We start from the raw sequence: 14,960 nt of genomic DNA, 5'->3' as shown, positions 1-14,960 counted from the left end.
ATCCCCGTGGTGCAATCAGCAGCCGGGAGGCCTCGGGCAGGGAGCTGCGCTGAGCCCCCTCCCTGTGCATGGGCTCCGTCTTCGGCGACAGGGGTGCAGACCCAGCTCCTGGCACCACCAGCCTGCCACGGGCCTGCACACGCCTCTCTGCCAGGTGCCCCTCCAGCAGCCTCCCGCCCCGCAGGCTCGCTCACTCGCCCCAGGTGGGCTGTCGGCAGAGTAAGAGGAGCCCGCTCCCCCCGCTCCCCCCGCTCGCCGGGCAGCTCAGACCTGGATTTCCTCGTCCACACAATCACAGGAAGCCTCCTTCCCATCCTTTCCTGCTGCGCCTCCAGGGCTGGCACTGGGCTTGCTCGCGCTAAAGTGTGCATGACTGACACCGGCTCCGGCTCCGGCTCCGGCGTGCAGAGCTCCACAGAAGAGAGACATCTCATCCTGGAGCTGAGACGCCCCGGCCCCGGGGCAAGGGAGGACCAGCGGGGCCAGGGCTCAGCTCACTCAGGCGCGCTCGCTCTCTCTCTCTCTCTCTCTCTCTCTCGCTCTCTCTCGCTCTCTCTCGCTCTGGCTCTGGACCCCGGCTACAGGAGTGGCCCTGCCTGGTCCTTCACCGACATGGTTCTGACTCAGAGTCCCCCAGGAGGGTCGGGGAGCACAGGCCCTCAGAGCTGGCCAGAGAGCCCGAGGTGGGTGTCCCCAAGGGTGGAGCGTAAGGCAAGAGGACAGGCCTGGCTCCTTGGCCTCCGGGTCCTGGGGACCAAGCCCAAGGTCAGGAGCCCCAGCAGCCCACCCAGCGCGGGCACACGGGCCACGATCCAGATCCCGGCTCGGAGTCCCAGGTCTGGCCAGCGCTGGCCGACCAGCACCAAGTGCAGGGTCAGCCAGCCAGGTGGTGACAACATCCTCCCCTGTTCTCAGCACGGGGGAGGGCCAGCCACCGAGAGGCGCAGGGGAGGCAGGGAGGGAGCCGGGCCATCCCCAGCGCCCGACAGGGATCTCCTCGCCCTGGCGTCCCCCCCCCCCCCCCCGAGACACCCAGCAGGAGGCCTGCCTGCTCCTTGGCTGTGACCTGCCAGCCCGGCCCCGACTCTCAGGGCTGGGCGGGCAGAGGCTGGGCGCAGCGCAGGGCTGGAGCGGGGGCACTGGCTGCCCCTCAGATAACAGGCTCCACCGCTTACCACCCACCCGGGGCCCGCGGGGCCAAAGCCACCCGCCCCACGCCCCCAGCGGGTCACCAGCGGCCCTGCCGCCCGGGCAGGAGACACAGCAGTGTCCACAGCAGATCAGCCGGCCGTGGGCTCGGCAGGGAGGCCGCCCACACCAGCTCCCGTGCAGCTGGGCCGACGCCGCGGGGAGCCTCTCCCACCAACGCGGCCAGCGGCGCACGCGGGCTGTGACCCGCCCCGTGACCCTGGGACTGCGAGGGGCAGCACCAGCCGGTCAGCGGGACCGGACGCCCCCCGGGCTGGGCCGGGCCTGCAGCGGGAGGGCCAGCTCACGCCCCGACGCCAGGAGGCCCTCGGCGCACCACGCGTGTTCCTCTTATAAACGCCGCCACGCCAGCCGTGGGAGCCAGAGATAAGGTGGCAGGGATCACGTGCCCAGAGCGGGCCGGTCCCAGGCCAGGCTGTGTCCGCACAGGCGCCCACCCTTCCCGCCAAGGATGAGCCCAGCGGGGCCGGGGGGTGCTGCCCACAGCGCCGGTGCCAGGCCCTGCTCTCCCCAAGCGGCGCCCCCTGGGACCGCCGGCTGGGCTGGCGGGAGCCCCCCTCGCAGACCTGGCACTGGAAGGGGCACCCCGGCCAGGCGGATCGGCCCAGCTGCCGGGTCCCTGTGGCGAGGGCCCAGGATGGGACTCCCACTTCCCGAGTGCGGGGCCGGCCTCCTGGAGGGGCCCACGGGCGCCAGGCGCGGGGCAGTCACCAGCCCCGTCATCTTGGACACGGCCCCCTCCGTGGCTCCCCGCCACACTCACTTCCAACAGATCATCCGAGGGCACAGACCCTGGGCTGGGGGCCGAGAGCACCCCACACCGCACAGGAGACAAGGACCCCCTCCCCAGGGCAAGGCCGGGGGTGCCCCATGCGGCTGCTGGCTGCTGCTCGGCGGGCACAGACCCCCCAGGACGCGGGCACAGACTCCCAGCAGAGGGAGCAAGGCTGGCGGCCCCACCACCAAGACCCTGAGGAGTGCAGGGGAAGCTGGAGTGGGGGTCCTGCCTCCCCAGACGGCCTGGAAGGGGTCCCCTCACGGGGTCCGCACCGGCTGCCCCACAGCTCCCTGGGGTCGCCAGGCTTTCCCGCCACCCGGGGCACGTCACAGCCCAGCCAAGTCTCTCCCCCGAACGCCGGCCCCACTCCGGCTGCCCACCCGGCCTCTTCCGGGGGCCAGAGCTACCACAGCCAAGTCCTGACCGCCCCACACCCGCTCGCTACCGTTTGCCTCATATGGTAAAAGGGGCGCAGTCTGCCAGGCGCTCAGGCCAAAGGCCCCGGGGCCCCTCCCGCTACCGCCCTCCGGCCCCCACTTCTCACAGAGCAGCAGAGCCTCCTCCCCAGCCCAGGCCACGCGGCCCTCCCAGCCCAGGACCCTCCTGCAGCTGACCCACCCCACCCCACGCCCCCCACCCCCCCCACCCCCCCCCACCCCGCCCCGGAGCCAGGGGTCTGAGCCTTCTCCTCACTCTCCTTTCTTCCCTGGCTCCCACCCCCACTGCACAGGCAGCCTCATGGAGCTCTGCCCAGAGGCCTCTGGCGCCACACGCAGCTCCCGGTAGAACTCCTATGCGTCCTTCAAGACCCAATTCAGAAAGCCCAAGCCCCTGAACACAGGGCAAGCAGAAGTCACGCCTTCACCACGTGTGGAGACAGGGGCAGAAATGACATCACACTGTCACGCTTAGCTCCACACTCGCTCCGGGCGGTCTGCCCTGACACGTTCCCAGCCCACTTCGCAGACAGGAAAGCTGAGGCCCAGCAGAGTTTTAAAAATCTGACCCAAGGTGACGCACTGTCTTGACCCCAAGCACCACTCACCCCTTGGGGGCCTGGGCCTCACTCAACTCTGCCTCCCCAGCGGCCAGCAGGAGCCAGACATCTGTGGACAGACAGCTCGTCAGAGGGATGGATGGATGGATGGATGGACGGACGGACAGTGAGCAGATAGGTGAGATGGATGGACGAACGGACGGATGGATGGACGGACGGACAGTGAGCAGATAGGTGAGATGGATGGACGGACGGGCAGATGGATGGACAGATGGACGGATGGACAGCCAGCAGAGAGGAGGTGCCCTGACATTTCGGCCAAGCCTTGATCCCCCACCCACCAGCCAACAGCATGCGCCTCGCAGCAGAGGAAGGAAGCCAGGTCGTTCAGGAAGGAAACAGTCGTTTACGGTGAGGGCAGTGAGTCCCCCCGGGGCCTGCCCAGCAGCGGGCGGCAGGGGCGGGTGGCAGGGGTGGGTGGCAGGGGCGGGTGGCAGGGGCGGGTGGCAGGGGCGTCTACAGCAAGCAGGGCCGAGGGTGGGGGCTCACCCGTGGACAGGAACACACACAATCACAGCCCCGACTGCAGGCTCCCTGAGGGCTCCCAGGACCCCAGCATCGAGCACTGGCCCGGGGTCCCCTAGGGCAGGTCCCAGCCCAGCGTCCCGGGAATCGGCACCAGCTACGCACGCAGGACTGCCCGCCCCTGAAAGCTGGGCCAGACCCCCAGCAAGGGATGGGCTCACCCCCACGGCGTTTCTGAAACGGAGGCTCAGGGGGGTCTGCAGGGAACGTGAATTCACTCAACAAACATGTCACGGGGCTGGCGCAGCGCCTGGCGCTGTGGGCTTGGCAAACGAGACCTCGGGGCCAACCCCATCCATGAGCAGGGGCTGAGGTCCCGGGCCCTCGCCCATGAGCGCCACCCGGGTCCTGATGCAGCCAGGCCTCCCCCCGCCAGCCCCCGACCTCGGCCCAGCATCCCCCCTTCCATGTGCACACGAGGAAACCAGCCAGCAGCCCGGAAGGCACGACGCCCACCAGCAAACCCTGAGCGTGCGCCCCTCGCCCAGCACCTGGGGCCCCGGCCTCAGGGGGAAGTGGGCTGCTGCCCTGACCCTGTGCCAGGGAGCCCTGCTCCCCTCCCCGCCACCCCTGCCCCCCCCCCAGCTGGCCCAGGAAGGCCACAGCCAGCACCGCCCTGCCTCCAGCGTGGCCCACCTCCCCACGGCTGAGCCCAGAGTGGCCAGGCACCCAGCGCCTAAAGCCCCACCTCCCAGTCCTCCCGACCTTGATCCTGGGCAGAAAGTCCAGGAGCCGGCGGGGCGGGGCGCTGCACACCTCCCTGGACTCTGCCCCCCATCAGAGCTGTTTTCCTGGATCCCGGCGGGGAGAGGGGGAGCGGCCACCAGACAGACCAGCACACGCAGGAGACTCCTGGGCCAGTGACGCCTGCGGCTGCCCGTGGAGCAGGCAGGGGGCACCGAGGGGGGTGCGGACAGACGGGTGGAGAAGGGGCCTGACAACGGCACTCACCCCAGGTGCCAGGGATCCGAGCTGGGGTCGCAACGCGCGGGGGGCCAGCGGGGGTCATGCTCTCGGCCAGGACGTTCCAGGGCCCAGGAGGTAGAGGGGACACCAGGCAGCAGGGGACCGACTCAGGGGGCTCCAGGTCCCGGCAGGCCCACTCCCAGCCCCACCTCCTCCCACAGTTAATGATTCCCAGACCAGCTGACCACACCCCCCGCTCACATGGCTCCTCACCAGCACAGGCCTGTAACCCAGCCAGCAAGGGGAGGAGCCTGGCCCTGCGATGGGGTCCCTCTGAAATCCTCCAGGAAGGACCCGACCCACAGCCACACGGGCATCCCCTCTCCACACCCTTGGTTGGGGCCAGAACTCCCTGGAAAGGGTCCACCCATTCTCTCTGCCTGATTCCCTTTGACAGACCACCCAACAAACTCCTATTCATCCCTCAAAACCCATCTACAACACCACCTCCTCCTTGAAGCCACCCTGACTTCCCAGGCACTTTACGGATGAGGCAACTGAGGCCCAGGCAGGTGAAATCTGCTGGCCCCCAACTCGGAGCTGGCAGCCACTCACCACACAGGGCAGCCTCTGTTACCAGCGAATGTTAAACACAAGAAAGCCAGGGAGAAGACCGCGTGGTGCTCGATGTGGCAGGAGAGGCTACGGGGCCACGGGACACTGAGCAGAGGCCTGGCCTCCACCTGGGGGGGATGGGGGGGCCAGGCATGGAGAGTCAGGGACGAAGGAGAGAAGGGTCTGGGGGTGGCCAACATGATGACCCCACCGCCCCCTGCTCAGCCCAGTAAGTCAGGTTCACTATTTCCCATCACACGCTGCTCACCCCCCAAGGGTCTCTCCATAACACTCTTAGTTCAAACTGGAGCCAGGCCCAGCCGGCGTGACCAGGTGCCCACCCCAGCCAACTCAGAGCCCGGGGCTCCCTTGCCCCCCAGCCCAGGCCCTGCGCCCTCAACAGAGGTGGGGACAGAGCCATTTCCTGAGGAACTGGCCCCCAACGCTGCCATCCCGACCAGCCACCAGCTCGTGGGAACAAGGCCAAGGTGCCAGGAGGGAAAGGCAGGCGCTCTGGCAGCCAGAGGGCCTGGGGAGACTGAGCCCAGAGGGAGAAGGGACGTGCCCGCAGCAAGCTGGTCGGAGGGCAGGCCTGGGCCGCCCGCGCCAGCCGCAGGCTGCACCCCTGCTGGGGGTGGGTGACCGCCTCCCACGGGAACGGGGCAGGGCCCAGGGGCCCAGGGACCTCCCAGCTCGAAGGCACAAACCACTCCCAAAAGCAGCAGCGACAGCCTCAGCCGAGGGCGCCCCAAAGCCACTCTGGAAACTGGGTCCCGGGGGTCCACGGTAGGTGCCGACAGCCTCGAGAACACTCATGGCGGCTCGGCCCCGGCTGGCACTCCGGGTCCTCCCGGCAAGGGCACCTGGCGCCCGTCACTCAGCCCCCGAGTGACGCTCGTCCCCAAAGCGCCTGTGGGCCTGTCCTCGGGGAGCCGGGCCACTGACCCCCGCCGTCCACGCCCAGGCCCGAAGGCTGGCCTGGCTGGGGCGGGGCCGGACCGTCAGTCGTGGGGTCTCCACTCCCGGACGCCCGTGCTGGCGGCTGCAGGGCTGCCCCGGCCGGCCCTGCCCTGGGGAAGCCGCGGAAACGAGAGGAGGCGGGTGGGCGGCCGCGCGTCCTGAGCCCACGCTGACCACACCGCCGCTCTCCCTGGCCGGCCCGAGGCCTCCGTGTGCCGGCAGCTCATCCCCGCAAGCAGGGCGACCGGCCCACGAGGAAACGGCACGGGGCCAGCGGGTCTGACGGCGGGGCTGGGACCGCAGCCTGCACCAGGCCCGCGCCGTGCCGGCATTCGCCCCCCCACCCCCACCCCACGCACAGACGGGAGAGCCAGGCTTCCACGGATCCGCACGCAGGCGAGAGGGGCGGGCGGCGGAGACTCAGGACCCGGCCGTCAGGGGAGCCCAGTGCAGCCACAGCGGCCACCTGGGCCTGTCACCGCCTGACCCCTGCCTGGGGCCAGTGCGGACTCTGAAGCTAAATTGGTCAATTACAGACACTTAGATCCCTCCCCGGGGCTCCCAGCCTCCCCGTCTGGGCGGCAGCACCAGGAAGCCTGTTGAATCAGTAACCTCATTACAGCCGGAGCCCACACGGGGCGGCTTTGAACTCCGCGGGGTGGATCCACGCGCACCGAGGGCTTACACACCGCCTGGCCCAGGCCCAACTCGCTCTCCCCTCCCCTCGGCGCTGGAGGCGCCAGATCAGGACGCGGCCCAACGCTGCTGAGGCCCGTCACCGCCAGCCCCAGGCCGGGGCACAGTCAGGGAAACTGAGGCACAGCTGGAGACCACAGTTGGTCAAACGAGCCCAGGGAGGCGGGAGGCCAAGGCCAGGCTCAGGTCGGCCCAGGAGCCGCGTGAGGGCCCCTTTGCGTGCCCGGCCTCGGCTCAGAAGCTCGGGCCACCCGGCTCGGGAACTCCAGCCGAGGGCCAGCCAAGGCCGAGGAAACGGCACACAGCGAGGCCCTGAGTGGTTTGGTCCCGCAAGGGCCCCCCATGTCCCATCCCCCAAGGTCAGTCCCACCACGGCCTGCAGATCCCTGCCCCGGCCCAGCAGGCCCAACTGCCTGGCCGCGAGGACAGCCTGTCCTCCCCACACGGCCAGGGCCTGGCCTGGCATGTCCTCCCAGGCCCATCAGCCTTGCCCAGTCCCCAGGCCCCGCACTGAGGCCGCTGGCGTGCAGCGGCCCCGGGACATCCCATCACCAGGGGCCGTGGGGGCTGGGGAGCATCTCTCCACCGACGACAGCCAGGGCCGGTGGGGTCCCCCGCAGACTCCTGCTCAGGGAAGGCGGAGGTGCCCAGCCGGGAAGCCACGTGCAGTCTCCCCTCCCAGCAGCAGGAGGGGGAGCAGGCCACTCAGGGCACCTGCCATGTCAGGCTCCAAGCCTCCTGGGACCCTCCTGCTTCCAGCCCCCACCCGCCTCCAGCCCACCCTCTGCCCAGGGCGGGAGGCCTCACTCCAACCAGGAACATGGCTATGCCCTCAGCACCGCGGCCCGGACCCCACACACCTGACCCGGCCCCAGGGCCCCATCCGCGGATGAGTCTCTCTGCAGCCTCCTCTCCTCTCACACGTCGTCACCTCTCCCTCTGGCCTTTGTCTCCGCTGCCCCTGCCACAGGGAGGCCCGCCCCCCACCACCTGTTGCAACTCTGCCTGGCCTTCGAGCCCGAACCAGCACCACCAGCACCACCAGCACCACCAGCACCACCAGCACCACCAGCACCACCAGCACCGCTCCAACCGCAGCTCTCCCCACGCCTGCATCCCCACACCCATCGCGGGATGCTGGGCCCGGCCAGCACCGGCAGGCGAGCCCCGGGCGCCGTGTGGCGTGAACCAGCCGGCAAACCTGGCTCCTGCTGAGGACCAAGTTGTCGAGACGGTTGGGATCGTCTACAAAGGCTGGGCGTGGGCATGTGTGGACATGTGTGCCCGTGTGTGTGCGCATGCGTGCCTCTGTGTGTTCACATTTGTGGCCGTGTGTGCACATGTGTGTAAGCACGTCTGTGTACTCATTTGTGTGCATGCATGTTCGCACATCTGTGTGTGTTCACGTTTCTGATCGTGTGTACATGTGCTCGTGTGTTTGTGTGATCATATGTGTGAATGTGTGTACATGTCCGTGTGTTTGTGTGTGCGTGTGTGTGCATGTGTGTGTTCATGCTGGTATGTGGGTATTCGTGTGCACGTGTGTACATGTGTGTTGGGGTGGAGACCACAGTATAACCAAGGCCTCACCCTACCTTGGGAACCCGTGTGACCATCCTTGCCCAACCCCCACCACGACCAGGTCCCTCGGGCAATTGCTTCCAGACAGCTGCCCCGGGGTGGGGTGAGGTGGGCACAGGCCACGGGGCCTCAGGCTCTGGCTGCTCCCCAGCCCACGGCTCTCCAGCCCTCAGCAGACCCCACTCACCCCACCCAATCCAGGGACACGGATGGGGGCCGAGGGGCTCCAGTCCCCAGCGCCTTCAAGGGGCGAAGAGGGCAGAACAGGCGGGGGGAGCCTCCCCCTCAACGCTCCACAGAGCACACGCTCGCTCACCCCAGGGCCCGAGACCCAGGGACCCAGCGGGCGGCAGCTTCAGGGGGTGCTACCTGCGGGTCGGCAGGGCTGGGGAGCAGCAACCCCGCCGGGACGGGCCCTGCTCAGCGGGCGCTCGGGGCCCCCAGACGGGGAACTCAATGTGCTAAGAAGCGCAGGCAGCGCCCGGGGACCCGGGCCCAGCACAGAGGCCAGGGCGGGCTCCGTTCCCACCTGCTCACGGGGCACATCCCCAGGAAACCGCCACGAGGCCCTGGAGCCCAGTCCCAGGCACCAGCAGGTGCGGCGGGTGGAGCATCAGCACCTCGAAGGGGCAGCGCCGGCCCTGAACTGGGGGACAGGAACGGGACCGGCAGGAGCCGGGGAGACCCGTCCAGATCTCCACGAGGGACTCAGGCCCGAGCAGCCACCTCGCACAGGGCACACGGACACAGGGACACACAGTCACAGGGACACACAGACACAGGGACACAGGGTCATAGGAACACAGGCACAGGGTCATGGGGTCATAGGGACACTGACACAGGGACACAGAGTCACAGGACATGGGGTCATAGGGACACATAGACACAAGGTCATGGGGTCATAGGGACACACAGACACGGGGACACGGGGTCATAGGGACACTGACATAGGGACACAGAGTCACAGGACATGGGGTCATAGGGACACACAGACATGGGGACATAGGTCTCAGGGACACACAGACACAGGGACACGGGGTCATAGGGACACTGACACAGGGACACAGACACAAGGTCATGGGGTCATAGGGACACACAGACACGGGGACATAGGGTCTCAGGGACACACAACAGTGCGGGACGGAGCTGCAAGCAGGGTGGCTAAGCGGGAGGGTGTGAGGACGTGCGAGCCTGCAACCCAGGCCCTGCCCGCGTGTGCGCACCGCACGCTCCCTGCGCCGGCCAGGCCCGGGTCACGAAGCTTTCTGCTCCATTTCACGCGCGTTCGGCTGCTGAGCCAGGCAATCGCTCTGTAACTCTAGGGCGCAATTTTCCCGTCTGGGAGGCGCCGGGCACGACGGCTTGAGTGGTGCACCAGGCTCGGGTGGGTGTGTACGCGGGTCCCGGGCCCCCCTGCCTCCTGTGGAGCCCGTGCGGGGACCCGGCAGGGAGGACACGGGCAGCCCTGTTCCCGAAGCTGCTGCGCACCCGCCGGGGCACCAGCCATCACCCCTGCTTCGGGGTTCTGTTTTGGTCCAACACTCAGACCCGGCCCCGCCCTGGCCCAGGCCCTGGCCCGGCCCTGGCCCAGGCAGGAGCAGAGGTAGACAGGCCTCTGGGTAAACCCGCTGCTGCCCGGGCCCCTGGAAGAGCCCAGACGTGCGTCCACGTTACAGATGGACAGGGCGGCTCGGAGAGGCCACACACACGGCAGCAAGGACAGAGGGGGGACCCCTGGTGGCCTGGCCAGCACCAGGGCACAGTCCCCCAGGAAGGTATAGCTCCTGGGGTCCCCCCAAGGGCTGGCCACATCCTTCCAGAGCCAGCGGGTGGGGGAGCAAGTGACACAGGGCCTGCATGGGAGGGGGGAGGGGGGAGGGGAGGGGGTGGGGGAGGAGAGGAAAAGTTAAGGTTGGAGCTGCAGGTGTGAATGCTGTAAGCAGGGAAGGCGGGGCGGGGGTGCAGTCAGGGAAGGGAGGGGGTGAGGGGGTGCAAGCAGGGAAGGGAGGGGGCGGGGGGTACAGGCACGCCCTCTCCCCACCCCTCCCCAGCATCCCTGAAATCGACCTGCTTAACAAACATGGGGCAAAGGTCTGGAGGGTGATCCCCAAACAGATGCCAGCCCCACAGTCCAGACAGCCAGGCTGGAGGCCCCTGCCCATCCCTGGCCTCGCCAATGGCCCGTTCCCATGGAAATAGACCAGCTAATGGGCACCTCAAGGCCTGGCCAGAGGAAGCGGCTGTGAACCCCACACTGGGAGCCGTGGAGAAGGGAAGAGGGCAGGTCCTGGCTTGCGGAGCCCTGGCCTGAGGCAGCGGGCGGGCGGGCGGGCAGACTCTGCTCTGTCCTCCGAGCCCAGCCGACGCCGCTGCCGCTGCGGGCGCCGCAGGGAAGGACCCCTCTCACCCCGAAGGACGGTGGCGCGCAGCTAGGGCCTCGGCCCTGACACGCCCACCGTGGAAAGAGCCCACACAACCACGAACATAAGGCCCTGCAGGCAGCTCCCAGTGCTATGGCAGGCATCCCCCCACCACCACCCCCAGGCCCCTTCTTTGAGCTCCAGTCCGTCCTGCCAGACTCCCCCGGGGCCCCTCTCCTGGGGCCACAGCCCCAGCCTGCACACTCAGCCTGCCCGGGCAGGGGGCCGCCCCAGGGCACCAGCCTGAGCCCGCACAGTAATTCCACAACCACCCGCCCCCAGGCCTCCTTTCCCAGGAGAGGAAACGAAGACCACCAACCGAAACTGCCCCCAAGCCAGAGGGGGTGGGGTGGGTGCCCAGGCGGAGCAGGCAGAGGGCTTCCTGGAGGAGGTGCCGCCTCCCACAGGCCCTGAAGGACAGGCGCAGCCGGAAGAGCTGGTGGAGCCGCCTCACCCTGGCTCAGGGCGCCGGCCCATCCTGGGGGCCCCGGCTGGTCCCACCCATGTCGTGGCAGAGGGGGTCGGGGCTGCACGCTGGGCCCAGGCCGACTGCCAGCTCCGGGGAAGGATGCAAGTCGGCAAGGCCACGGCCACAGTCCGGCCACATCTGAGAGCTGTTTTTCTCACCCTGACGCTTCCCCGTCAACAAACAGAGGCCCCTCTGGAGTTCACCAAAACAAACGCCCCAACAGTCGGCAGTGCCCGGGCGAGGCAGAGCTGCCCGGGCAGGCGGACTCCAGCCCGGCCTCCCGAGAGTCATGTGACCCTGTTATTTCGGGAGGCCCCGGAACGTGCTCTATTTTGGGTCCCGAAGGCTCTGATGTTACCAGAAGCCCCTCACCAGGACTCCAAGCTCGCCCGGGGCCCGAAGAGCCCCCGAGAGGGTGGCCAGTGTGTCTGCCGCTCTGCTACGGCCACCCCCCTCCACGGGCAAATGGGTCACAGCTGCCAAGAGGGTCTGGTGCGGTCCCAGATCCCAGACACCCTGTCCAGGCTGTCGTCCAGCCCCACCGTCCAGGCTGATGGCAGCACAGCCTCGCCCGCCGAAGGGTGCGGGCCACTGGCCGGCCTGGGCAGCAGGGGCAGCCAGCAGGGATGCCTGGGGAGGGTCACTCGGCCTCCAGGCCTGCACCTGGGGGCTCATTCCTACCCTCACCAGATGGCTCCGCAGGCAGCAGCTGGGAGGCTCCGGGCGGGTGAGGGCCAGCGCCCCACAGCAGCCATCAAGCCCCACCGCGCTGGGAGGAGGAAGCCCTTGGGCCCGAGGCCCTGAAAGCGGCCAGACAACTGCGAGGGGCGGCACGGGTCAGGACTCCGACTCCCCCCGCCCCCCCCGAGGGGTTGGGCCGTGTTGACCAAGGGCTCAGGCCGCCAGCCGCTTAAATGGACCTTCAACTCCTCTGGACTTCAGTGCTGGTCACAAGCTCAGGAAAAAATAAAATGTCATCAGCCCAGGTCTCCCGCTCAGGCCTGGGTGTGTGGGCTGCCGGAAGCCACGCGGACTTGGGAGAGGCCTGCACCTCCTGGCGGTGGGGGGCATCCATCCGGGGTCCTGGGCAGTGGCTCCGAGGCACGACCTCTGCTCCTCACGGGGACGCTGGCACCGTCACCTGCAACCTGGGCCCCACCTGCGCCAGCTCCCAGGGCGTCAGGGACAGGGGCCTGTCCCGCTCCCCGGTCCCAGGGCCCTGCCACACGGGGGTGGGAGGACACCATGGAGCTGAGCCTTCTTGTCCCAAAAGGATCCTCTGGGAGAGCCTCGCTCTGTGTGTGCGTGTGCGTGTGCGTGTGTGTGTGTGCATGTGTGTGTGCGCGCGTGTGTGTGTGTGTGTGCATGCGCATGCAAAGCTTTAATGGGGAAAAGGAGATGTCGTCCACACGGGAGCCCGCCAGCCGCACGCCAGGCGGGACAGCAGGTCACAAACACCTCGGCTCTCTTCCCTGCTCCACACGCCCCTGCCACACGGGGGTCTGTAGCCGGGGGCCTCCACCTTTCCCAGCCAGATTTCCCATCTGTGAAATGGGCACGCGTGCCCACCCTGACCCCGGGGCTGAGGGGGAGCCCAGGTCCTCGTCATACAGAGTCAGGGAGGGAGTCCTGGATCTGACACACGCGGAGCCCTCGCCGTGGCCTGCAGCAGGCCCCGTGGGGCCCCGTGCTCAGACCCTTGGCCGTCACCCTGGGGCCAGCTCCCAGTCTCCAAGGGCCCTGCAGCCGGCCAGGTTCTGACCAGCAGCCCAGTGGCCAGACTGCACCCCAGGCTGCAGAGAAGGAGCCGACGGGGGAGGCGGGGGGGGGGGGGGGGCTGACCGTGGGGTTTCACTCAGAATCAGCTGTTTTAATTTCCATTCAGGACAAATCCTTCACCAGCCTGACAGCCTGGCTGCTGGCCCCACCGCCGAATGAATACCCTTCCCGGTGCTCATTTATAAAGTCTCCCAGCGCCTGCCCGCCCCTCCCCTCGCTAGCTCCCCAAACCTGGGGAGGCAGCAGCTCGGGGCGCCTGGCTCTGCCCCCTCCTGCTCCCAGGAGGGTCCCAGCCTGGAGTTGGAGGGCGGTCAGTGGCCAGGAAGCCACCGAGCAGGATGGCAGCAGGAGGACAGGCGAGCTGACCCTCCGCGCCGCCGGGGCGTCCTCCTCCAAGTGCAGGGCCAGCCCGGAGAAGGCCCGGGGGGGGGCACCCCGAGTGCCCAGAGCGAGGGGCCCCCACGCCGGGACCGGGCATTCCCCGACTGGCCGTTCCCGGCCCCTCGCGCCGGGCCGCTGTGGGGCGGAGGGTCCCGGCGTCCCCGCCGGCGGCCTGCTGGACCGGGCGGCCGGGCGAGGCGCGGAAGCCGTCCCGATCCCAGGGCGCCGGAGGCGGCGAGCGCACAAGTTGCTCCGCCCGCCCGGCGCGGCCCCTGCGCCGCCGCCTGGAGCCGGGCACCGGGCCGCCGGGCGCTGCCAGGCCGGGGGCACAAGCCGTCCCGGCCGAGCCGCAGCCCCCGGCCCCGCGGGCCCGTCGCCCTCCCGCTCCGCGACCCCGGGGCGGCCCGGCGCCCGCCGCCCGCGCGCCCTCCCTGCCCGGCGCGCGGGTAAAAGTTGCCCGGCCCCCCGCCCCGGGCCCGGCGCCCCAACTCCGCGGAGGCCGGGCGGGGGGCGCCCCGCGCGCGGCGAGCACGCGCCCCCGCCGCCGCCCGCCGGCCCGCGAGCACTCACCGAGCGGCAGGAAATGTTTGGTGTCCATGTCGGCGGCGGCTCGGCGGCAGCGGCGAGCGCGGCGGCCCCCGGCGCGGCCGGCCGGGCCCGGGCGGCGGGAGCCGGCGGCGGCGGGGCGGCGGCGGCGCGCGGAGGCCGCGGCGCGGCGAGTTGTTGCAAAAGTCGCCCAACAATGTAAACTACTTGCGCTGCGCGCCGCCGCCGCGCGCCCGCGCCCGCGCCCCCGCCGCGCGCGCCCGCGCCCCGCTCCGACCGCTGCGGCGCCGGCGGGGGGGCGGCGGGGGGCCCGCGACGGGCGCGAACTCGGCGCAGCGCCGCCGCCCCGCCCGGCTTCCCGCCCCGCCCGCCGCCCGCGCGCGCGCCCCCCCGCCGCCCCCGCCCGCGCGCGCGCCCGCGGCCCGCCCGCCCGGCCGCCGAGTTGCAAGCGAGCCAGCGCCGTGCAAACTTGCAAGTTTGCCTCCGCCAGGGGTTCCCGGGAGCCGAGCGGGGGCGGGGCGCGGGCGGGAGCAGAATTCCCTCCCCGGCTGCCAAAAAAAAAAAAAAAATGCCACTAGGGCGGAGGCGGCGGCGGTGGAGGAGGAGGAGGAGGAGGAGGAGAGCGGGGCCGGGAGCTCGCCGCGGCCGGGCCATTGTCTGCGCGGCCACACAAAGCTGCCCGCAGACCCAGCACCGCCGCCCCGGCCACAGTGGGGAAACTGAGGCCGGGGTGCCGAGCCCGGAGGCGGGGGCACAGGCTCGCCTCCTCCGCGGGGGGTCGGGAGGCTCTTTTCTGGGCCCTCCCCCCAGCCCCCCGGTCCACCCCTCACTTTCACGCCGGTGGGAAAGGGGACCCCGGCCCCCAGGACGGACTGGCGGGGGCTGACGCTTCCGCTGCACGTGGACCCGACCGCGGGGACCCCTCTGCAAAGGCACCGGGCCGGGGCGGCCGCCGAGCGCGGGGCACTGGCTTTGTGGCTGTGGCTATTTTTATGCCTGGGCAGTCCTCTGCTCCGACTGTTAAATTCAGGATTTGTC

The 14,960-nt window shown here is 69.7% G+C and overlaps 1 protein-coding gene across 1 annotated transcript in view; it reads right to left on the bottom strand.

Moving 5' to 3' along the window:
- RXRA (retinoid X receptor alpha) overlaps nucleotides 1-14,104 on the bottom strand; it is a 79,768-nt gene extending 65,664 nt beyond the window's left edge. Inside the window, exon 1 of the mRNA XM_059658473.1 lies at nucleotides 13,947-14,104. Coding sequence (XP_059514456.1) covers nucleotides 13,947-13,974 — 28 coding nt within the window. The 5' untranslated portion in view covers nucleotides 13,975-14,104. The remainder of the gene's footprint in view (nucleotides 1-13,946) is intronic.
- Between the last annotated feature and the right edge of the window lie 856 nt (nucleotides 14,105-14,960).

Source organism: Myotis daubentonii, chromosome 11 (assembly GCF_963259705.1).
Source record: "Myotis daubentonii chromosome 11, mMyoDau2.1, whole genome shotgun sequence".
In the NCBI taxonomy this organism is placed as follows: domain Eukaryota; kingdom Metazoa; phylum Chordata; class Mammalia; order Chiroptera; family Vespertilionidae; genus Myotis; species Myotis daubentonii.
The sequence above is the reverse complement of the archived record's forward strand: the minus strand, read 5'-3'. Positions and strand labels throughout refer to the sequence as shown.